The sequence below is a fragment of the Macrotis lagotis genome, chromosome 3, assembly GCF_037893015.1.
Source record: "Macrotis lagotis isolate mMagLag1 chromosome 3, bilby.v1.9.chrom.fasta, whole genome shotgun sequence".
In the NCBI taxonomy this organism is placed as follows: Eukaryota; Metazoa; Chordata; class Mammalia; order Peramelemorphia; family Peramelidae; genus Macrotis; species Macrotis lagotis.
This window is the reverse complement of record NC_133660.1, coordinates 111,480,468-111,506,301: the sequence shown is the minus strand read 5'-3', so window position 1 is coordinate 111,506,301 and position 25,834 is coordinate 111,480,468. Positions and strand designations below refer to the sequence as shown.

Sequence of the window (25,834 nt, the reverse complement as noted above, 5' to 3'; positions counted from 1 at the left end):
CTTGAGAAGTATTGTGATATAATGCAAAACACAATGATCCTTATTCAGGAAATCAAGATTCTTATCCTATCCCTGTACATAATTTACAAAGTGGTTTCTGGGAAAGTCACAGCTTCTCTGTGTCTCATTTTCTGAAAAGGTAAATGTTATAGGACTGACTAAATGATCTCTGTTATTTTTGCCCTCTGTAGTATGAGCTCTTTAGTTGGCATTATGGTTTTAAATATGGGGTTTAAATATGTCACATGTAGAATGGAAGTTTCATTTTATGACTTGAAGGGAGGCAGAATAGACATTACTATTATCTTCTCCCCCACCCTTCTTCAAGGGAGACTGATGCTGGCCAGAAGAAGGGTTATGGTTAGGGCCAAGAGCTTGACCTGGAGGAGTTAGAATTCTGAGTTAGAATTACATCTATCTCCCTCCTTAAATACTGTTAGGTTAAGGAATGTGATTTTTCAGGTCTAATCTAGGTTCGATCACAGTATCATTAATTGAAGGGAGGAGAGACCTAAACTTTATATACAAGGTTTGACCCTTTTCCCACCACATACCAGTTCCGTGATGAACACATACATAGGAAACAGAAAATGAAGGCATTTATCCAGCTGATAGCAAAAAATAAGTTAGAGAAATTATGCATAAGAAAATATGTACCAGACAAAACAGAGTGAAGGAATGCTCCCATTAGGAATGAGGTCATTCAGCTAAACCAAGAAGGAGGGTCCTCAATCTCATCCTAGGGGAAAATTCCCCAAAATCTCCAGAATCTACTATTCCGATCATGTTGATTTCCGTCCATAGTCTTTTCCTTCAATAAACTGAAGTGGAATTGACTTCATCCATCTTCTATCTCAGAAGTGGAACCTAGAATACCTAAAGTCCAAAGATACTCAGTAACAAAAAACAAAACAAAACAACGAAACAAAATAAACCAAACAAAAGAAATCTGAAGAGTTCTCATTATGCCCATTAACTACATCCTGTCCATCTTGCAAGCATGGGGCATTGAGTTCCATTAATAAAGAGACAGCCTCATACCAACAGGCTTTGGGATTACAGTTACAAATATATATCATTAACCTGAAGGCCATTTACTTTTAGCATAAAAAAGTAGATCTTATGTAGTTGTATAGTTTGCTGATGGAAAAATTCAGTACCTTTTTTCCCCCTCCTTTGAAAAACCTATATATATATTCAATCATCTAGTCCATAAAATTTTATTAGCACCAGGAACTGTGCAACAAAAGCACTGGGGATAAAAAAAAATAAAAAAGGAAAATCCTGCCCTCAAAGAGCTCGCAATTAGACAAGACAACATATAAAAAGAAGTTGAAAGAGGGAGGGAGAAGAAAGAAAAAGTAGAATGAGGGACATAACAAAATCAAGGAGTACAGTCAGATGGAAAATGATGAGTGTGGAAAATTAGAAAATGATTGCCCTGGGCCTCTCTAAAATGAAGGATTTGGAAGGAGCCCTCTCCACTGTCCACACCCTACCTTCTCCAAGCAGAAGGAAGGAGGGGTCTGAAAGGCAAGGGGTACAAAAGAGATATGAGATTCAGGATTGTTGTATTCTTGTAGGATGCTGAGATTCCAGAGGGTGAGCAAGGTGAGGAAGGTCAGAAGTATGCTGAGTTGGAAAAACATTATGTTAAAAATAGGGAAAGCTCTGACTTCAGAAAGGTTTAATAGACTTATTCAACCCTCTCATCATTAGGAGAGCTTTTGCAATGCCTGCACCATCTATCACAAAACATGCTGAGAGTCACCATCTGTTTTACATGTTTACATTTTTAGATGAAGAAACTAAGCCCTCAGAAGTCTAAGTGACTTGCCCAAGGCCATAAATAATAAGAAAATGATAATATATTCCTTATTATTGGGGAAGGGGAATATTACCAAGCTTCAAAATCTCATTCTTAGAGTAGCTTTTATTTATTAATGTTTTAAATTTTAATCCTTTTTTCCTCCTAGCCATACACTTACCTTAGAGAATACAACATATTTAACAAATACCTCTGAGACCACTTGTAAACTGTGTGTATAATATAAATTAATTGTCTTGTTAAGTAGTGGAATGAATATTGGATTGCATTCTTTATATATGACTTTGAATTCCAACTCTATTTCATAACTGTGTGACCTTGGATATGTAATTTACTTTCCACAAATCCTAGGTATTTTTTCTCTGAAAAATAAAAGTAATGCTTGTCCTGTTTTAGAAAAGTATGTGAGGATGGCATGACAGAATAAAAGTACTTTGAAAATTGGAATGTATCTTTTCTAAATATAAAAAGGAAAGTAACAGGGGGGATAGCTGGCTTGCCTCAGTACAAGAAAAGTCAGTTCAAGTTCAGACATATACTAGCTGTGTGGCCATGAGTATCTCCCTTGGGACCTCAAATGATGTTCTCTTTGGAGCCAGTATAATGTTAAATAATTGCCAAACCCTTTTTTTAAATTAAAAAATGTGAATACATTCAACTTAGATCAATGCATACCATGGAAACAATGTAAAGACTAACAGACTGCCTTCTGTGGGGAGTGGAAAAAATGTGAATAGATTTTCATATTTTCCCCTTCTTTAAAGAACTTAGAAAGACAAGTCTTTACTCAAATATAGATATTCAGTTTCTAAATATGTATTTCCCATATTTCCAAGGTAACATATGGAGATTTGACTGTTAGGTAAGTAATAAAAAAGTTCAAAGCTGGATTTTCCACCATAATGAAAAATCCCAGCACACTTCTGCTTCTTAATGTCTCTACCTCTTTTTAATACTCAGTTTAGATGTCATCTCTTAGCTAAATCTTTTCACATATCACTGGTTGTGAGCACTTTTCCTTTTCTCCAAAATTCTTTTTGTACTCCCAACTATAGAAAAACGTAAAATCTTTGAAGACAGAAATTTTTGTCTTTCTGTTCTTAGTTTCTGTTCATTCATTCATTCATTCAACAAGTATTTCTTAAATACAAACTATATTGCAAGCATAATAACAAACACCAAGGAGAAAGAAAAATGAAACAATTTCTGTCCCTGAGAAATTTACATTATATTTGGGGAATGGAATTGGTAGTGGAGGAGAAAATGAAAAGGTAGTTATAAATATAAATATATATATATGTGGTTTTATAAAATTGCATGTATGTCTATGTGTACATGATATCTGTGTATTGTATATGTGTAAATATTTACATGTATATATATACACACATTTACATCACATGTCACATATAAATGCCATGCATGATTTTTATATATTAAATACATCTAAATCTATCTGTGTGTGCACATGTACTGAAATATCTGACTTGGGAATTTCAAATACCAGTGTCAAGAGTCACAGGAATTTAAGAGTCAAAATCCAGGTCAAGTCTTGTGAAGGTTGCAGCCAACATCGCACTGATGCCCGAGTACCAAGGAGTGAATTTTTTTTTTAGGTTTTTTTTTTGTCCAAGGCCACACAGCTAGGTAATTATTAAGTGTCTGAGACTGGATTTGAACCCAGGTATTCCTGACTCCAGGGCCGGTGCTTTATCCACTACGCCACCTAGCCGCCCCAGGAGTGAATTTTTGAGAGTGATTTTGGAACCCCAGCTGAGGGGAAGGATTCATCTATCAGTGATACCACATAAACTTGGTAGGATCAGTGATATTTAAGAACTGACATGAATTTAATGCTTAAAACTATCCCAGAGACTAAAGTGGTTTAGGAAGGGTGTTATTTTCAAGGTGTTGGGGAAAATGTTTATAATTTTGGTCTTTTTTATATTTCCACACATCACTGGTTGTGTAGATGTTTTATTTCATTTGTACAAGTGATAACTTTACCTATATCAGATTGCTTTCTGTCAGAGGCAGGGGGGGTGGGAAGGGAGGGGGGAGGGAGAAAAATTGTAAAACTCAAAACCTTGCCAAAAAAAAATGATTGGGTAAAAACTTCCATTGTATGTAATTGGAAATATGAATAAAGTATTTATTGGAAAAAAACTATGGTGGTTAGGTGGTGCAGTGGATAGATCACCAGCCCTGGAGTCAGGAGTACCTGGGTTCAAATCTGGCCTCAGACACTTAATTACCTAGCTGTGTGGCCTTGGGTAAGCCACTTAACCCCATTTGAATTGCAAAAAAAAAAAAAAGAAAAAACCTAATGATAACTTTGCACTTTCCATGATGAATGATAGCATAATATTTTCTTTCTAGACTTATTAGTTATTTTCTTTTCCCTAGATCTAGATTCTTACTCTTTTTTCCCAGGTCACCAATCTCTTTGTCTTTTTCCTTATAGCCTTACTGATAGAAATACTGGCCAAATTGATCTCTAAATGTGAGCAACCTCTCCCTTATACATTCCTGATTTAAATGTTCAGTCTTGAAAAATCAGAAAAGGGATCTATTAAAATGCCAAAGTTATATTGTTTAGTGATAGTGGTTACATGGGGGATTTCCAGTTGTGAAAAGGCAGGAAAAATATCACCAGACATTGTTAGGTTCCCATAACTAGAAAGGTCAAAAAAGACCTTTATAAATTTCTAAATTCATTCACTAACTATTAACAATGCTCTCTCCTTGTAAAAGTCACACAGATGGACTCCACACTTGTCACATGAGAACAAAATAATGTGGTCAGTGACTCAACATTACTGACCAAAATCAACCCCTACATTTATTCACTAGTCATAAATGCAATTTTAGAAATAACTTGTGGTTTGTGCTTTGCTGTATCTATATTTGTCTTTTTAAAAGTATGTACTTGAAGGCAAAAGGAAAGGGGGATGTCAGAGGATGATATGGATAAACAGTATCAGAGAAACAATGAACATGAACTTGGATAGGTGATACAAGGTAGCACAGCATAGAAGGTTCTGATGTACTACGATCAATGGAGTCACAAAGCGTTGAATGTGACTGAAAAACTGAACAACAAAAAACTTGTGTAGGATCAGAGAGCAGTAAAATATCTATAGATCAATCATAGATTATGATTAAGGCATGGTTTATGAATTCCACTTTGTGGAATGAAAAAAAAGTATAAGAGGAACTCCACTCCTGCTTCTGCATGTTGGGTAGACCATACCTGTTGGATTTGTGGGAGGTTATGAATAAGTATTACATAAGATGAACAGTTATGGATAGGTTGACTCTGCAGACTTAAAGAGTTCACAAATCCATTTGAATACTGAAATATTTTATATGTGTGGTGAATAAAATTGTTCTCTATAAAAGTATAATGATAATTATCTTGTTTATGAATAATTGCTCTGTACTATGGATATTGCAAACTTTTCAACTATGCTTATACTTTGTCCTACAAATAACTAAGGCATACTGTCACTGAAGAACCCTGATAGGTAATGCTTTATAAAGTGCTATGCTTTGTTTTCTTTTCTTTTTTCAGTGGTGCTATCGATTGGTTACCTGGGATGGCAATAAAATACAGTTATGTACAGGGCTGGTGTTTGTAGTTATGCTATATAGGAATCAGTTAATCTTACTCCTTGATTTTTACAAGGAATTGCAAAAATGTTTCAATCCAGAGGAAGAATGTAGCCCTACCTTTATCACAATGGACTCAAGACAGTTTCCTAAAGAAATATTGTATAGACAAGAGATATGTGAATCTTGATTGGATGAACGAACTCTAAGTAAGTTTCTAAATATGTCTCATGCACATTTGTCTCTGTGAGAAACTTACCTCAGTTATCTCCAGAAACCCTTTGGAGGCCGATGCTATTTTTGTAATTTACAGACGACAGTGAAACTAGAAGAACTCGAAGATTCCTTTCAGTTTTAACTCCTATAGTCATTCTGGAACAGTGGAAACCATCTTTTAAGATGTGAAGAAGACAAAACACAAACCATACTTGACTTAGCTCATATGTTCTCATATGTTTCTTATGCTTCTCAAGGTATTTAAATTAAATATACCCACATTTTCAGCCAAAATTATTTCATAGGTCAAAGATGAATATGATTTATTTTCAAAACATCATGGAGTTGCCAGAGTACCATTGCAGGAAGATATGTCTATTGTGTAAGTAGATTCATGAATCATTTGCCTCTTTCTTATTATTCTTGCATGTAATTCATTTGTGAGAAACTTCATTTCAATGCACATTCTGGTCTGGAAAAACTGTAAATCAATGTAAATGGGGATGATTTAAACAGAAAAAGCATTAAGAACAGGCAGTCATTTGGTCATTACTAACCTTTTCTGTATTTTTCCTGGCAAAAAAAATATTAAAAAATAAGAAGAAAAACAATCTAAAATTGAGAAGGATCAGCAGGTAGCAGAAGAAATTCTAGCTTGCCAGGTTAAGGCCCAGTAGATAAATTATGGAAAGATTATTTAATATCCCCAAATATAACAAAAAGGACTTTCATCACAACAGCATTATAAATACATAGTCTAAGTATTGTGATGTCCATTTTGATAAGGAATCCAAGGTGTATAAATGTTAAATCACTTGCCCAAATTCATAACATAAGGAAAATAGTTAAGATTTAGACTCAGATCTACTGACTAAGATCCAACTCCTTCTATATGATTTATACCCATTTAAGAATTTCCTTAGGAATCCTGCAAGTGAGCAGTGATTGAGTTAACATAACTAAAAAAGTAGACTGCAACAGAGAAATATTTGTTATATACCACTCTAAAGCTTATTTTTGTGTGTTCTGTCCTAATTCCACCATTAACAGAATATTTGATATCATGACTATATCAAAAACAGTATGACTAGTTGAAACCCATCTTCCTTTAGACCAGAAATAGCCACAATCAATTCAATTCAGTTCAACTATTTATTGAATTAAATTAATTAATTGAATTAAGTAAATAATATGTTAAAGCAAGAATAGGCATTGGGAGGGGTAATACAAAGTTTGAAAGAAATCAATATAGAATGATTAAGGAGAAAATGAAAATAATTATATAATATTATATTATATAATTATATCTCTGGCATAGAAAACATCAATCTCACATGGGTTTATAAGAATATATATAAAGCTTTTATAAAACTCAAGTTGTGTCCAACAACTTATAGTGTAGGTTAAAGTTAAATACTACCCAGTACCAGATGTCTTTGATATGGACTTCCCATGATATTTTCTGTTTATTTTATTTTATTTTATTTCATCATTTTCCTTATAAATCCCCACAATGAATTCTTTTGGTATAGTCTTTAAAGCACAATGAAAAATGAAAAATGAAGTAGATACCAGCATTGAACATCTATTTATTATAGTGTCAGAGGAAGGGGGTTGAGTAATTAGAAATTAATTATGGAAGAGTCTCTTTGACAGCCAAGGAGATTCAGAGATTTAGAGACCAATTAAGTATTGGAAAGTTGTAGAAGGTAAAAGCCCTAATGCAAATTTAGGATAAAAGAAAGAAACATTTTCTAAAATTGTATATTCTTTGAAAAAGACAAATATATATGATAAGTATGCAAAAATTCAGAAGCAGAAAGACAAGTAATAAAACTTTTTAAGTTTGAAAGAACATATGAAAGTTTAACAAATCTTATGTTTTGTAACAAAACTCTGTTCCTACTTTCTGAACCATGATTTTCATTGGCATGTTGAGCTTTCAAGAGTGACCGGCTACTCCTCCCCTAGGATTTGAGGTTTCTGGTTCTTTTGTTTCTGTACCCCATCAAGAACACAACTTCCACCTCGTATTGTTAAGCAGTTGATATCAGTTAGCATTTGCAAAGCTTTTTTACCAAGAAGGTATAGTAGGACAAGAAATACAAAAAAAAAACCTTTCCAAAGTGGGGATATATTCTCTGTAATGCATAGACTCAATTTGCATGGGCAAGTTGGTTCCTCTTTAAAAGCACAGTTACATATGTACATGTATAGGGAGCACATGAGATCTCTCCTGATCCTGGTAATTCATTTCTCTTCTCCCTTTGCCAAGTCCCCATCAAGTTTGGTTCTCAATGTATAGTAGCCAGTGGATAGTCACTTCAAGATTGGGTCAAAAAGGAAATCCTCAAGCTTTATTCCCATCAAAATTGGCTAATGCTGCAAGCAGTTCCAGTGGTCTCAGATGCCTATTCCATTTGCTAAAGGAATTTCTAATGTCTCTTCGGACTTTACAAGGCTCACAAGGTTGTAACCTGGTCCATTTATCTCAGGATATTCATTCTCCTAAGGTTAGGAAAGAATAAGTACAACAGTCAGGTAATATATATTCAGGAACTCATGGTGCTCATGTGAAAAGATAAAATAGATGCTGCCCTTCCTCCAGCATGATGGCTCTTAACAGTTCTTGTTTCCCTTAAATCTTGGAAGAAAAAATAGGAAAATGGCCAGGCAGAGTTCGTGGATTTATTTTTTATATTCATTTGCAGTTCTGGGTCCATCATCAGCCTTTCCATCTCTGAAAGTATTAGATCATCACTCAAGAGCAGACTTTCAGACAATAAGAAGGGAAGAAAACTCTTCTTAAATCTTTTTTTTTAGTTTTTTTGCAAGGTAAATGGGGTTAAGTGGCTTGCCCAAGGCAATACAGCTAGGTAATTATGAAGTGTCTCAGACTGGATTTGAACCCAGGTACTCCTGACTCCAGGGCCAGTGCTTTATCCACTGTGCCACCTTGAAGCCTCCTCTTCTTAAATCTTACCAAATCTTTGTGTGTTGGGTGGACATCAGGCACGGAATATTAAATAAACTTTAACTGACTTACCAGAAATTTCAAATTCATATATACTCTAAAACCTGGGTCACCATTGACCAGTGCCTGATTATGCAAAAATTTTGTACTAGAAAAAGGATATGAAAAGATATATTTTCTGAAAAATAAGAAATTCTGTAAAAGGAAACTTAAACACCATATTTACAAAAAAATCAGATATAATCCTGCCTAAAAATATTTGGACTAGATAGATAAGTATAGATTAAGAAAGTCCTCAGAACAGCTTCAGAAGGGAAAAAAATCCTGAGAAACTGTGGTCAAATTCTAGAACTACATCATCAAAGAGTAGATTTTTTTTTCAAGGCAAGGGAGGAAATATTCTAATTCCATGGAAAATTCCTAATAGCACAGGCTATTATCATGTTTGCAAGAAATCAAAGGAAAAAAATAATTTAGATATTATGAAGACCAAAGAAGGTCAAATGGCTTTTAAAAATAACAATTTGCCAATCCTAATCATCAAAGAACCTGAACAATGAATAACTGTCCAATTATTTAGGTCTACCTTTCTTAAGGTAAGGAAGTGTTTTGTTATATTCATAAATGTATATTTCTTGGTGGGTAGGTTGCTAAGAATTTTGCATATTCTGTATTTATTTTAAATGGAATTTATCTGGTGATTTATATGGATTTGTTTTATATCTTTCAACTTTACTGAAATCATTGCTTTAATCCATTTTAGTTAACACCCTAGTGTCTCATCTATTAAAAAAAAATTTAGTTTCCTTTTTGCCTGGACCTAGTTCCAACATCTTTTTGTTAATCTTATTTTTAGAGCTAGCATTTTTAGACCCAAATCAAATAATATTATTGATAATGAGCATCTTTGTTTTGCCCCTGATCTTATTGGAAATGTCTCTAGTTCATCCCATTATGAACAATCTTTACCCTTGATTTTAGATAGATTCCACTTACCATATTAAGGAATAAAAGATTCATTTATTCTTTTGGTTTTAGTGTGTTCGAGAAAAAATAAATGTATTTTTAAAATGTCATTTTCTGGATTTATTGATGTGGGCATATAATTTTTGATGCTCTTGTTATTAATGTGATCTGTTATTTTTATACTTTTCTTCATATTGAACCAACTCTACATTCTTGGAACACATCCAACCTGGTTATAGTATGTAATCCTTTTGATATAATGTTATGTAACATTTTGTTTTCTTTAAACATTTTTTCATAGATGCTCATTAGCGATAGTATCAACAAATTTCTTTCTGTGTTTTGACTCTCCCATGTTCATACATAAAGATTATATTTTTATCATAGAAACATTTTGAAAGGATGCATATTTACCTATTTTTGCAAAATTTATAAAATATTAGAATTAACTTTTATTTGAATATTTTGTAGAATTACCTCATAAATACATTTTGTCCTTGGCTACCCCCCTCTTCCTTTGGAAGTTTATTTATTTATTGTTTAAAAATTTATTGTTTAAAAATGAGATTAGGTTACTTAGTTTCTCTAGTGCTCTTTTAATCTTGGCACTTTGTTTTGTAACAATGTCTGTTTTATTTATCAGTTTTATTGGCATATAGTAAGACAAAATAGTTTCTAATCATTTTTTAGATTTTTTCTTCATTTATTGGTAATTTTTGGTCGACAACTTTTTTTAAAAAATCTGGGTGGGGGACAACTAGTTGATACAGTGGATAGAGCACTGGCTCTGAATTCAGGAGAACCTGACTTCAAATCCCACCTCAGGCACTTAATAATTACCTAGCTGTGTGGCATTAGGCAAGTCACTTAACCCCATTGCCTCAAATAAATAAAAAAAAAATTTAAATCTGGGTGAATTGTAAGACATTGATAGTAATATAATAAAAATAGGAGAGTTTTCTTTTAAAACTGGATTAGGCTATAAGAAAGATAATATAAGCAAAAACTAAAATAGGTAACTTTATAGATGAATAGATTGTTTAAAACTTGTCTACCCTATTTTAGCTTCTAAAGAATATGTATATCACCATCCCTTAGTACATTCACTAAATTTTACCATATAATAGAGCATAAAGGCATTTTAAAAGAAGTATTTAATACATCTAATGTAATAAATATATTCTTTTTAGATGATCTAACAAAATTTGTCATGAATAAAGGAAAGAAGAGTAAAAGATATAGATCTAAATGAGGATAAACTAATGCATCCTCAATGATGACTGAACTAAATTCATTCATATAATAAATTAACAACTCTTAAGTACAAAAGAAAAATGGCAAATAGAATAAAAATATATTAATCCTTTAAATTTGAAGACTGATTTTAATAATGTACTAATAAAATTGATAACCTGATTAAGAAAAAGAAAAAGAAAATCAAATTACTAAAAATAAAGATTTAAATAGAAACTAAATAGCATATGTTTAAAATAGTTATCAAAAGCTACTATATAGTAATCTGTTGTTTGATAAACCCAAAGAGTCCAACTTTGGGGATTAAAAACTCTCTCTTTGATAAAAACTGTTGCTTGGATCAGACCAACACCTCACATCCTATGCCAAGATAAGATCAAAATGGATACAGGATTAAGACATAAAAAACAATATTATAAGCAAACTAGGAGATCAAAGAATAGTTTACCTGTCAAATCTATGGAAAGGGAAGCAGTTTATGACCAAGGAAGAGATGGAGAACATCATTAAAACAAACTAGATAATTTTGATTACATTGATTACATTTGATTACATTGATTTTGCACAAAGTCACTGTAACCAAGATCAAAAGAAATGTAGTAAACTGGGAAACAATCTTTACAACTAGTGTTTCTGACAAAGGACTCATTTCTAAAATATATAGAGATCTGAGTCAAGTTTATAAAAAAAAATAAGCCATTCCCCGATTGACAAATGGCCAAAGGATATGCAAAGGTAATTTACAGATGAGGAAATCAAAGTGATCCATAGTCCCATAGATCCACAGTCATTGCTCTAAATCATTACTTATTAGAGAAATGCAAATTAAAGCATCTCTGAGGTATCACTTCACACCTCTCAGACTGGCCAATATGACCAGAAAAGACAATGATCAATGTTGGAAGGGATATGGGAAATCTGGGACACTACTACATTGTGGTGGAGTTGTGAACTCATCTAAACTTTCTGGAGAGCAATTTAGAATTATGCCTAAAGGGCAATAAAAATGTGCATACCCTTTGATCCAGCAATACCACTACTTTGTCTATACCCTGAAGAGATCATGAAAAGGATAAAAACATCACTTGTAGAAAAATATTCATATCAGCTCTCTTTTGTGATGGCAAAGAATTGGAAATTAAGTGAATGTCCATCAATTGGAGAATACAAATTATTGTATATGTATGCTATGGAACGTTATTGTTCAATTAGAAACCAGGAGGGATGGGAATTTGGGAGAAGCCTGGAAGGATTTGCAAGAACTGATGCTGAGAGAGATGAGCAGAACTAGAAGAATATTGTACACCCTAACAGCAACATGGGGTTGATGATCAATCTTAATGGACTTTCTTATTCCATCAGTGCAACAATCGGGGAAAATTTTGGGGTATCTGTGATGGAGAATACTATCTGTATCAAAAGAAAGAATTGTGCAGTTTGGACAAAGACCAAAGACTATTACCTTTAATTTAAAAAAAATTTACTTATAATGTAATTTTGTTCTTATATTTTATTTTTTTTCCTTAAGGATATGACATCTCTCTCAACACAATCAACTTAGATCAATGTATAGCATCGAAACAATGTAAAGACTAACCTATTGCCTTCTGGGGGTGGAGGGAAGTGAGATTGGGGGAAAATTGTAAAATTCAAAAACAAAAATTTAAAACAAAAACAAAACAAAAAAAGCTGCTTTATACATCATTTTCGGTCAACAAAATTAAGACTTCAGAAAAATGAACACTTACAAAAGTATTAGAGAAATAATAAAATCAGAAATAAAGGTCTTAAAATGAACAATCCAGTCTCAGAAAAAAAAGGCATTCAACAATCTATGAAAAAATTACCAAAATAAGAATGAGAGTCTAGGCTATGTGCATTTTCCAGTGAATTCTAGCACACATATAGATATCAATACTAATCTTACAAAAATATTGTTAGAATAGAGATAGAAAACTATCAAATTTTTTTATATCAGATATATTGATATTCCACTGGAAGACAAAGCACATAAAGTCAACTATACATCAATCTCATTAATAAACATCAACCAAAAAAATGAAAAAAAACTTTTGCAAAGGAGACTACTACAACATATTTATAAGATATTTTCCTATGACCAAATTGTATTTATACTGGAGATATGAAAATATCTTAATAATAGAGAAACTGTTAGCATAAATAATCAAAATAACAACAAAGACTAAAGTAGACTACTTCTTTAGATGTTGCCAGTCTTTTACAAAATAAACCAATCATTTATATTGACCAAAAAAAAATTTAAATCCCTAGGAATGAAAGGATCCTTCTTTAATATAATCAAAAATATATTTCGAATCAAGAACTAGTACTTTTTTTACAACGAAGAATCACTGGAAGCTTTCCCAATACATATAGGGATAAAGCAAGGATGTATGTTTCCCTTGTTATTTAATATAGTTTTTAAAATGCTAGTCATAATAAAACAAGAGCAAAATTAAATGCATAAATATTGGCAACGTTGAAATAAAAATCTGCCTATTTGCAGAGAATAGGATGGTATACCTTGAAAGTTCCAGAGAATCAGTGAAGAAACAAATTGAGATGTTCATAGTTTTAACAGGGTAATGGGACAAAATAAATGAATTTTTATAGTATTTGAAACATAATAAAGAAACAACACTAAGATAAATCCTATTCAAAGTAACTGAAAATGTATAAAATACTTAGGAATCTATCTACCAATACTTAACATTTCTTTAAACATAGCTACAAACCCTTGACAGAAAAGAGACAAATAATTAGGATATTGGTTGGGCAATACCAATAAAATAAAAATTATTATGTAACATATTAATTTGCAATTCTCTATCATGTGTCTCAAATTATTTATAATGTGCTTTTTAGAACTAGAAAATAAAAAGTAAATTATTTTAAAAGATCAAAATGTGGAGGAAAAGTAAAAAATGAAAAAGATAGATTACCAATATCCAACTATTTTATAAAGCAGTAGTCATCAAAGTTATTTGGTACTTGTTTTTAAAAAAAATTAGTAAAGCTGACTAGTTTAGCAGAAAACCAAAGCAAAACATAAAAAGTAATTATCACATGCTTGACAAATGCAAAAGAATAAATTACTTTGAGGAAGAACTATCTTTTTTAATCAAGAGCCGCTAGGGGAGATGGAGAACTGTTTATATCAGTCCTACACCAGAGTAAGTGTACTGTTCTTAGAAATGTGTTTTTAATGTGGTCAGCAGGGTAGGTATTATAATTTCTGTTTTGATGGGAAAACTAAGGTTCAAAGATATTGACTAATGTCTTTTGACTTTATAAGACAATCATTTCGCCCTCTTCCTTGAATCAAAAAAAAAATAAGATAAAGTAATATCTGACCAAATGTGATAATCTCTTTTTGCCTCTCTGCTTTGGAAGGGTATTATGTTTCATAATCTCTTCTTTAAAACTTTTATTTTTGAAAAATACTCAGAGGATAGTAAGGTGATCCAGTGGATAAGTCATCAGGCCTGGAGTCAGGAGGATCTGTATTCAAATCCAACCTCAGACACTTACTAGCCATGTAACCCTGGGCAAATAATTTAATCCTTATTGCTTTATCACCTATGTAGAGTTATTTTTAATTAGAATGGAAGATGAGGAAAACTGAAATAGCTTACCACTGATCTTATCAAAGTATGAAAAATAACAAGCAGTAGCAGAACAGTGGAAAGTCTCCTGGGCTTGCTAACAGCCTGAGAGATTCCACTAATCTTTCTATATCATAGTTTATCTATGAAAGAAAACAGTTGGAAAAGATGACCTGTAAGACTCAAATAGCTATAAGTCCTAAATCAGCAATAGTTATAAGATAAAAAAACACAGAACTGTTTTCTAACTATACTGAACTCTTCCACAATGAGCCCCATACAAGATTGCATACTTCCCTGGTCCCCAGAAGAATACATTTTATATGTTTGCATACACTGCTAGCCATCATAATCATAAGTCTCCTCATAACCATTGTCAGTTGTTGAGCCACTTAAAATAATGGTTAAATGACAGAGGCAAAGATTTTTTGCATTTTTCATTATTTCTCCTCACTCCTTTACTAGGCATGGAGGTCTGAGCCAAATGCCCAATAATGAGATAACTGGAGATGGCTGAGCCAAAGAGCTAACTCCAGTTTTTGCACTGGAATCTTTCCAATACATCAACAATCACTTTAGAAGGCAATAATATATTCAGGCACCAGCCTTTACTTGAGCATTAAAAGCCACCTGGAGCAATGGCCTTAGCCAACTGCCCTAGGTTTTGAAGCCAACCACCCTTTTGTCTTCCAGACTTGGGCTGATGCCTGGCTGATCCCCAGGAGTCCAATATTTGTTAAAGGTGTTGACTGTTTAAATAAACATTTTCTTTTGTATAAAAGTTCTGTGAAGTGGTGTAGGCAATTTGGATGCATTGATCTTACAGAAAATTAAGTGGGGCTGTTTTTTTTTAATGAATAACACAGATAACTTTTTTCCTAATGTTATGATGGAGGATGCACTATCTCTGTAACCTTAGGTATGTCTCTTATCCTCTCTAGTGTCGCAGTGGATAGAGCACTGGCCTTGAGTCAGGAGGTCGGGAGTTCGGATAGACTTCAGACCCTTGACACTTACTAGCTGTGTGACCTTGGGGAAGTCACTTAGCCCTGATTGCCTAGCATCCAGGGCGATCTCCCGCGGTCTTGCTTCATATCTGACCACTGGACCCAGATGGCCCTGAAGGAGAAAGTAAGACAGGTGACCTAGCACAGCACCCCCCCACTCAGATCCAAATCATCCTCCCCGATGTCGTGGTCTTCACTGAAAAATGAAGAACAAACATTTATTCTGTCTAGGAATCAATTTTTTTTGCATAAAAAGATGGGGGGGGCGAGCAGGAGAGGGAGACTGGAGTAGATGACCTCTGAGGTCATCACTTTTCGCTCTGTGATTCTGTCTAGATCATAGTTATAGAGCTCTAGGAGGCCTTCACTTCCGACCCAAGCTTGCTAAGTGACTCACTCAAGGCTATAATTATAGTAAGGTACAGCTGGAGAGGTTTCCACAATACGTTCAAAGCTCCCTATTCGAAACCCCGTGAACTCTTATTGGTTTGACCTATTATCGGGGATAGACCGAGCCCTCAGAAAAGAAATTTCGGAAGCCCGCGAGAGAAAGTCTCTGGAAACCAGGGCGGTGACAGGCTGTATAATCGCACCCGAAACTGGAGTTGAGTTACTAGCTGGCGGCTGCCCTCAGATTTAGCCTTGACTATTGAGCCCACGACAAAGCCTTTCTCCCAGGGTGCAGCCAGCAGCGTCAGAGGCGGGCTCCCTCACAGGCCCGGGCACCCTAAGACTGGAGAGGGGACGGTGGGCATCGTCTCGGGGCATCCGAATTCCCTCCTCTAGAGATGATTGGTGGAGAGACTGAGGACAGAAAAAAAGCAGCCCCACGGCCCAACTCTCCATTGGCCACTAGGAGGTGGCAATCAGGGCGGAGCCAGGGGGCTCCGCATCGGTGCTCTGGAGGCCCCCCCCGCCGCCTCCGCTGCAGTTGGGGTGCGCCTTTGCCTCTTCTGCCGCCGCCGCCGCCGCCGCCGCCGCTGCGCTTCCTACGACTGCTCCGACTGCCGGGACCGCTCACTCGGAGGCGCAGCGGCTGGGGAAGGGGTTCCGGGGAGCCCTCCGGGGGAATCTGAGGCCCGGCTCGCACTATGGTGAGTGCGGCAGCCTTGGGGGCCTGGCTTTCTTTCACCTGGCTTTGGGGCGGGGGCGCTTCGCAGTGCGAACGGTGCCCCGGTCTCGTGGAGAACCGGCCTGGCGTCCTCCCGGCTCCCACTCGGGAGAAGTGTGCCGGGGCTCCCCCGGGAGACTGGAGGGATGCACGGAGGTGGGGGGCTGGTGGTTTTAAGAGGGGATGTGGAGAAGAGAGGGGAAAATGGAAACAACTAAGCAAGCTTTCTATTTCTTCCTCCTCCTCCCCCTGCCCCATTCCCTTTCTCCCTCCCCTGCTTCCTGCTATTGGCAAAGGATTGGGGAATGGAGCAAAGAAGAGATAAGGGTTTGGCCCCAGAAATTTGCCCAGCTTGTGCCATGGCTGGGGGGGGGGGGGCGGAGTAGGAGGTGCAAGGAAGGATGGGTGCAGCACTGGGGCAGGGACTGGGGTGGGGAGAAGCGTGCTCACCCCCTCCCGCTCTGTGCGGATGCTCAGCTCCGCAGAGAGCAGTGGCAGCAGGTGAGCGGAGCAGAATAAGGGAGTCCTGTGGCCTGGATCTATTTGGGCCCGGGATCTCGGTACCCTCGGCTGCAGCCAGCTCTGGCCGTCCGAGCAAGCTTCCAATAGAGAGTTGGACCCAAGATCCAGCACAGAATCGCACGGGCACCAGCTTCCAAATGGGTTGACTCGCGGGGTTCCGGGGGGTGGGCGGGGAGGCTGAAGGGAGGCAGAAGAGGGTTTTTATTCTCATCTGCCTTTTCCCTCTCGTGTCTTTCTGTCTGTCTCTGCTTGCAGTACGGATTCGTGAATCACGCTTTGGAGCTCCTAGTAATACGGAATTATGGCCCTGAGGTCTGGGAAGATATCAAGTAAGTGTGTGGCGTTCCTCTTCTCTCCTCCCATCACATAGACACACACGCACACAGACACACACAGACATAGACACACGCTCACACACAAACACATACACACACTGCTGCAGAAGATACAATCTTTTCATCCTCCCCCCAAAGCCGATCTGAGCGACCCAGGCTCTCCTCCCTAGAGAAACCCTCCTGCTTCTGCTCCCAGCTGCTGTCCAGTCCCAACGCGGCCTTAGCTCCGGGTTCCCACGCTCGGGAGGGAAGGATGCAGGCTAGGGAGGCAATGAGAGCCGCCGAGAGGGCGCGGTTCAGGGCCTGGGTAAGGGATCGGGAGGGAGGGCGTATGAAGGAAGGCTAGAGGTCCTGTGGTCACCACCATTTCCCTCCAAAGTCTGATCTGCTGCTCTTCTGGCCCAGCCGTGGGAAAGAACTGGTAATGCCCTTGCATGACCCTAGAACGGCTCCGTTCCTCCTTCTCCCATATTGTTTGGGAGCCTATGGGACACCAGTCCTTAGCCAAACCCTTGCAGTCCATGCCCTTCCTTGCCTCCAAGGAATTCCCCCCCCCCCCCCGAAGGAATTTGACTAAAGGAAAGCCATGGATCTCTTGGGGGCAGGGGAGGAGTCTTTGTAAAAATAACAAGAATAATGTTAATGAGATATGGATTTTTTGAGCCACTAGGATTAAGTTCATTGTTGGTTCTAAAATGCCTGCAAAGTGAAATATGCAAGAATTTCTCCTTCCGGGTCTCAAACTTTTTATGGAATCATTATCCAGCTAATAATTTACAGCCTTAACCCTGGTCTCTTCTGTTGAACTATCAGTCTTTCATCCAGTCCATCAACAGACATTTATTAAATATCTTTTATGTGCCAGATACTTTGAAGCTATAACAATTAGAGGAATCAATATCTGAATTCAACAAGGCAATATTGATAAACTCAGAAGCCTTCTGAAGGGACAGTCACCTTTAGTAGAGGCAGCAACAATCACAAAGGCTTCCTTCAAATGAGTCTTGGGACTTGTGGTTACTTTATTACATAATTAACCACTACCAATAATAACAACCAGCCATTTCTGGAGCTTTCATATTTGGCAAACAAGAGGATGCTTTCCATCCCTCCTAAAAATTACTGCTGGTTTTTTCCTGTGAATGATGTGTCTTGAGGATGTGATATTCAAGGAGGATTCTTTCTCTAGAAGTTATTAAATTCTATATTACTTCTTTTTAAAGCATTTTTCAGCTATAACTAATTCTTATCTGTTTTCTTAGGCAGATAAAGTTTCTTGTGCTCTAACAAAACTCTTATTTCATGGAAATGATCAGGGTTCAAATTAAGCTAAGAAATGTACTACTTTGTAGTTATATAAGGCATTTCTAGGGTTTTTTCTTTATCTCTCCACAGATAGGAAATATTTTATCTTTTGAATCATAAAGGAAAAATTTGGATTTGGCAATTTGCCTTTTGAATTAGTTGGACAAGTCAAATTCTCAGGTCTACATTGGGCCAGAGCTTCATGAATTTGACATCTACATTGATAATTGAATAATACCCACTTAGCTTTATTGCTACAACCATGGAGACATATGATGCTAAAATTTAATTATTTAACTATGAGATTTAAATTTTACTATGGGTCTAGAATACTAATAAAATTCTTTCAACATTAGATAAAATGGATAACCTTCATTGAATAGTCTCACTTCATCTATAAAGTGGGAATACTAAGCATTTCTTATTTCTGAGGTACAATGAGAGTTAACCAATGTTTGCTTTTTAAATATCTGTGCCTCACATGGGACATTCTATCAGCATACTCTTGCATAGACTCTTTTATGTCTGAAATACACTCACCTCTTAGAAATACTTATTTTCTCAAAGGTGCAGCTCAAATGTCACTTACTATGTGAGGTCTCTCTCAATCCCTCCAGATACACTTACTATCTCTACCCTAAATCATGATGGAATTATTTTGCTTATTTTTATCCATATTCATGGACATATTGCTTCCTCTAATAAAATGTGTGCTCTGAAAGTGAAAAGATCATTTGTTTAAGCCATTTTTGTTTTTGAATCCTAGGTGCCTGGTACAAGCTCTTGCATATTGTAGGCACTTAATAAATGCTTGCTGATTGATATATGAAAGAGTACCTTTATCATCAAAAGAACACAAAAAAGGCATAAAAACTGTAGGATGGTTTTAAAATGGCCTGAGTTGGAAGTCAGGAAATATGGGTTCTATGTCCCAGCTTTGCCACCTTTTACCTATGTGACTTCAGGGCAAGTCAGTGTCTTTGGGATTCAGTATTCTCAGTGGCAAAATGAAATTTTTGAGTGAGGTAATTTCTAATGTTTCTTTCAGCACTAACATTCCCTGATTTTTAATCTGAATGACTAAGACAAAAACAAAGCTACACATTACCCACTTCCAATACAGACTCTTGGCTAGACATGATGCTGAAAAAAAACACTTTTTAAAAAAAGTGACTTGCTTCTAATTAAATTTTAAAAAAGAAGACTGATGCTTGCATTGACCAATACTGAAAACTTCCCCTGTAGAACATCAAAAATTCTCCAAAATTTTTTTTTAAAAAGGCCACACATGCAAGGCTTTGATTAAGCCAGATGAAGCTAAGAACCTAGCCACACCCCACATCTTTAATAAATCTAACCCTATTTTTCTGTTTCTTTTGGAAAGCAAATAGCTTTTAACTCATTAATTCTTGTTATGTTGGTGTGAGTAATATTTTTGCATTCTGCTTAAGAAATTATGTTTAAATAACACAAGAAATGCATTGGGTCATGTGAAAAACCACATCAGTATTTTTCATGCATAATTGACTCAAAGATTATGTTGCCTTGAAAAGGAAATACTGTGGCTTAAAATAGAACCTAGAAAGTGTCTCCGTTGCTGATTAGTCTTATCATTCCAAAGAAGATCTTCTCTGTTTATGGAATTTAAAATCTGGTTTTTAAAAATTGACTCCATATTTTGAATAAAAATATTGTATGAAAATAAAAACGTTTATAATTCCCCACCTATACCCTCATATTTAGCTAAAGTGCTTTCTCTGATCTGCTAGTGGCTCTTATAAAACTGACAATAAAAGTTAACATATTTTTGTTAACTTTAATAGAATAAGATCTCCAGATAGTCGAATCTATCTAGCATCAGAGAGACTGCCAAGCATTTAAGAACAAATGAAATCTAAGTAACAGGTTCCAGACAGGAAGCTCTAAATGCATAAAAGCTCTCAATATGTTTCATTCTATTAATTTTCACTTTCTCTCTTGACCATGACGTAGCCTTTCCACCACCACATTTAATTGTCCTTTTCTGGAGAGGGGAGAAGTTAGAAGCTAAGGCAGGAAAAATCTCTAGGCCATAAGGGTCCGATGTAGACATTTTTGAATGCAGTTCAACTGCTTTGTTTTGTTTTTCCTTTCTCCATACTCCTCTGTTACTTTGAAGGAGTCATGGTATTTTTAGGAGCTATTGTTTCTCTTTGACAAAAACAATGAACCATTATTTATTTGATTTGTAAGCACTTAGGTACAGTGGAAAGAGCAATGATTAACCTTGAAGATAGTAAAACAAGGGTTCATGTTCCACCTCTGACTCTGACTGGCTTTGTGACCATGGAGTCTTTTTTAAACCTCTGTAAATCTTAATTTCCTTATCTGTAAACTGGGAGTAATGGTAACCTATGGGGGATATTTAGGGGTTTCAAATGAGATAAAAAATGTTTTTCCACATTTTCTCTCATAAATTTTATTAGATCAAAAAATTAAAAAAGAAGATGCTATTCCTGCTTCCGTAGGGAAAAACACATCTTATTGTGTAACTTGAGAGTTATAAATGTAACTCCAGATTATCAGACCCAACTGCCTTTTCCCCATTATTCTATTTGTATCCTAAAGATAGAATAGTTGTTTCAATGGTTTCAGTGAGAGAGCTTAATGAAATAATCATTACATATATATAGTTTCAAAAATTTTAAACCACTATCTAAATACCAGCTAGTTTTATTTTCATAGGATCATACCATTAGAATTTAAAAGGGCCTTCCTTAGAGATCACCTTGTCTAATACCATCATTTTACAGAACAGGAAAATCAAAAAGGTATTTGCCTCTGGTCATGTATAGCTAGTAAGTAACAGAGGTGGCTCTTTCAAACTATGCAACCTTCAAACTATGCATGAAGAGTTGAAACAACTTAATAAAACGTATTGTCACCCATTAGAAACTAAGGCTCCATAAATAACAAACAAAATCATTGTCCTCCAGAAATTTGAGTTAGGATTTTTTTTAACCTTTTTTTTTTAAGTTTTGTGTGCCAAATTCCAACGTTCTCTCTCTCCTTCTCTTCTCCCCTCCCCCCAGACAGTAAGCAATCAGATATACATTATATATGTGAAACATTTCCATATTAATCATTTTGTACAAGAAGATTCAAAAAAAGAAAAAACAAAAGAAAGAAATGCTTCCGTCTGTAGTCAAACAATATCACTTCTTTCTCTGGAGGCTGTCAGTATGCTTCATGAGTCCTTTGGGATTAACTTGAATCATTGTATTACTGTGAATAGCTAAGACATTTGTCATTCTTCACTGAACAATATTGCTTTTCCTTTATATTATGTTCTCTTGGTTCTGTTCACTTCATTGTGCATCAGTTCATATAAGTCTTTACAACGTTTTTTTTTTCAGAAATCATTCTGCTTGTCATTTTTTATAACTCAGTATTCTCTTATAAAAATATACCACATCTTGTCCCCAAAACTATAAGCTATTTAAGGGAGAATGGAATGGTTTATCTATCAGATTTATGGATAAGTGAAGAATTTAGGATGACAAAATGTATAACAATGTATAACAAATGCATAACAAAATGTAAAATGGATAATTTTGATTATATAAAATTTTTAAAGTTTTACCCCCCAAAAAAGTAACCAAAATTATAAGAAAAACAGAAACTAGGAAAAAATTTCCTACAAATATAACTGAAAAAAGTCTCATTTCTCAAATGTATAGAGAAGTGGGTCAAATTTATAAAAAAACAAATCATACCCCAATTGATAAATGGTCAAAGGATATGAACATGCAGTTTTCAGAAAAAAGAAATCAAAGCTAGTTATAATCATATGAAAAAATGCAAAAAATGCAAGTTAATATCTCTGAGGTTCACCTCACCTATGAGATTGGATAATATGACCAAAAAAAAGGAAAACTGGGGTACTAATGTGTTGTTGATGGAATTGTGAACTGATCCAACCATTCTGGACAACAATTTAAAACTGTACCCATACTATAAAACTGCCAACCCTTTAATCCAGCAATGCCACTACTAGGTCTATATACCAAAAACTTCCCAAAAAAGGGGATGAGGATCTATTTGTATGAAAAATATTTATAGCTGCTCTTTTTTGTGGTGGCTAAGAATTGGAAATTGATGGGTTATGTTTTTAGCAAAGTACTAGGTCCAGTTTGAGGTTATACAGTGCAAGTGTACATTGTCCATTTGTAGAGGGTTTTAAATGTAAAACCAAACAAATTTAAAAGTTGGAGAATAAGAGACTTTTTAGGAAAATTTCAAGACTTGGGGATCATTTAGTCTGGAGAATAAAAGACTGAGGGATAAACTAAAAATGACAATGCAAGTAATAATATTCATCTGTTCTCCCTCTCTGCAGAGGACAAATAATTCCTAAATTAGAGTTTTGTATGTCATGGTTAGGTTTGACATAATGAAAGGTCTTGGATTTGGAGTAGACTGGTTTTCTCCGAGTGGTTAACTACCTCAAAGCCAAGACTTCTCATCTGTGAAATGGTTTTATGTCTGGTTCTGGCTAAAGAATACACTACTTGATTATATAAGAGCCTGTAATTCCTGTTTTTCTGTCCTATATCATTGGCTGCCTAACCCATGGAAGTTCCTGGTGAATGGAATGAAAAGCTATTCTCTCTCTTTCTTTGTCTCTCTGTGTCTCTGTCTCTGTCTCTCTGTCTATCTTTCTCTGTCTATCTGTGTCTGTGTCTGTGTCTGTCTGTCTGTCTGTCTGTCTCTCTCTCTCTCTCTCTCTCCCTCTCCCTCCTTCCCTCATTGAATTTTCTGGGTCTCACACTCTTCTATCCTACTCTTCCCTCCTTCTCTCCTCTATATAGCTATAATACCTAATTTTTTTACCAGTGAGGAATCATTTTTGCCCTACTTAATGCAGTCAATGGGAAGTTTAAAATTCTTATCACTTTGGATCCCCTAATAAAAAAATAACAATCATCAGACTAAATATAATCATTACTCTTTCTTGGGATTTATTAGATTAAAGCAGACTTGGTTTCTATCTTAAGGAATAGATACCTCTTTAAAGCCACAACTCAAACTGAAGGAATCATTGCAAGTTATGCCTAAGGAGTCAAATAGCACTAAATATGTTTTTTAAAAATACTCCTATATGTTTTGATCTTATATTTAGCCCAGCTTTTGATCATAATACCTCTATTCTTTCAGTCTTTTGAACTCGATACCTTCCCTGATAGGTTGTTCCTTTATGAGAGTGAAATAAGTGGTGCACTAGATAGCTTTGGAGTCTGGAAGTCCTGAATACAAATCCAAGCTCAGATACTTGCTAGCTGTGTGACCTTGAGCAAATTAATTTAACTTCACTTTATCTCAGTGTTCTCTATTTTAAAATGGGATTAATAATAGCCCCTACCTTCCAGGCTGTTGTGTTCTAGGACAAAATGTAATACTATTTATAAAGTGCTTTGTAAACTTTAAAGGGATATATAATAATTGCTAATATTTGTATGGGTCTTACTGTGTGCTGAGCAGTGTGCTAAGCACTTTACATATGTTATTTCATTTGATCCTGGGAGGTGGGTGCTATTATTATTCTCATTTTATTGATAAGGAAAGTGAGGCAAATAGGTTAAGTTACCTAATAACTAATAAATGTTTGAGACCATATTTGACACAGGTTTTCTTGACCCCAGGTTCTGAACTCTATCTACTGTACTACCTAGCTGTCCCATATTAAATGATTTATAAATATAAATGCTAGTTATTACAATTATATATATATCCATTTTATCCTTAAGTTTTGTGCTATCTTCATTTGAAATTTTTTTTAGATTTGTATTTCCCTTTGCCACTATCTTCCTTCAGACAAACTTTGCTTCACTCTTACTAATGCAGTAGTGAAATAACACTGTTCAAGAGGTCAGGATATTTAACTGTGACATTAGCAGAAATAATCACCTCTCTGAGCTCCAGTTCTTTTATCTATTAAAAAAATGGGGGGGGGGTGAAGATACTTGCACCACCCACTATTTCACCAAGTGATCATGAGGAAATATTTTGTAAATCATAAAGGGTTTCATAAATATAAGTTATTATATCCATCCCACATCCATCCCACCAGAACCACTTACATAAAATAATGCAGTCAGCATGTCACCTCCTTGCTTAACATTCTATGATTCATTCCCTCCCTCATGAAATCTAAACTCCTCTGCATGTCTTTTAATGTCCTCCACAATCACACCTCATCCTATCTACCTACTTAATCTCATTTTTCTCTGTTCTCCAAGACTTTTTCTTTGCTGTGGTTGGAACATTCCACTGAGGCTCTGCAATCCTTTTCAGTCTCCCTCTTCCTAGCTACTAAAATGCCTTCTTTCTTTCCAACTTTCCAAATCTTGTTAAAAACCATACTTTAAGGCCCAGCTTAAGCTCCAATTTTCTCCATGAAGCTTTTTCCAAACAATGCCTTTTTCTGAGATAGTACCTCACAATTCAGTCTTTTTTTTTCCCACTTATTGATTTCTTCATTTATTTACAAGTTCCCTGAAGGCAGGAATCTTGCCCTATATCACTAGGCATGCAAAGTATAGTATATGCTTGATAAATCAGGCTACATCTTCCTTTATTTTTGAAAATACAAGTTTTAAGTAGTTTTTTTTCTGCCACTACCCTTTTGCAACAGTTTAGTGGCACCAGTGTTAAGTCATGGAGGAAACTAAAAATCTTGTACCTTAAAAAGCAAGAATCTGCCCTGTTCTCAGTTTACATGAAGATCTGTTAACCAACATTTACAAGATCTATATCAGTTCTTTTGAATTTATTTTATATAATCTCACCTTATCTTCACTCCCCCCCTTCAAAAGAAAAATATAAACTTCCCAATGCTGGTAGATATTTTTATCAATTGTGACTTGTACCATGTCCTGCACATAATAAATGTTTGTTGAAATGAGTTAAAATACCCCACTAGAGGCCTCAGATCCTGAAATGTGTTTGAAATAGCTGCTTGTGAGCCCAAAGGCCTGGATTATTGGAACAAGCAAATTTTCATGAACAAATCTAAAATTATCCTTATCTGGATTTTTAC

At 35.6% G+C, this 25,834-nt stretch overlaps 1 protein-coding gene across 2 annotated transcripts in view; it reads left to right on the top strand.

Annotated features, from left to right (window-relative positions):
• The first annotated feature begins 16,464 nt into the window (after nucleotides 1-16,464).
• The window catches only part of GUCY1B1 (guanylate cyclase 1 soluble subunit beta 1), a 69,762-nt gene continuing 60,392 nt past the window's right edge, over nucleotides 16,465-25,834 (top strand). The window contains exons 1-2 of one of the 2 annotated variants that reach the window (XM_074229066.1): nucleotides 16,465-16,577; nucleotides 17,372-17,445. In XM_074229066.1, the coding sequence (XP_074085167.1) occupies nucleotides 16,575-16,577; nucleotides 17,372-17,445 (77 nt within the window). In that variant the 5' untranslated portion in view covers nucleotides 16,465-16,574. Of the gene's footprint in view, nucleotides 16,578-17,040; nucleotides 17,096-17,371; nucleotides 17,446-25,834 lie in introns of those variants that run through there. The other variant, XM_074229067.1, reaches the window with a different exon arrangement.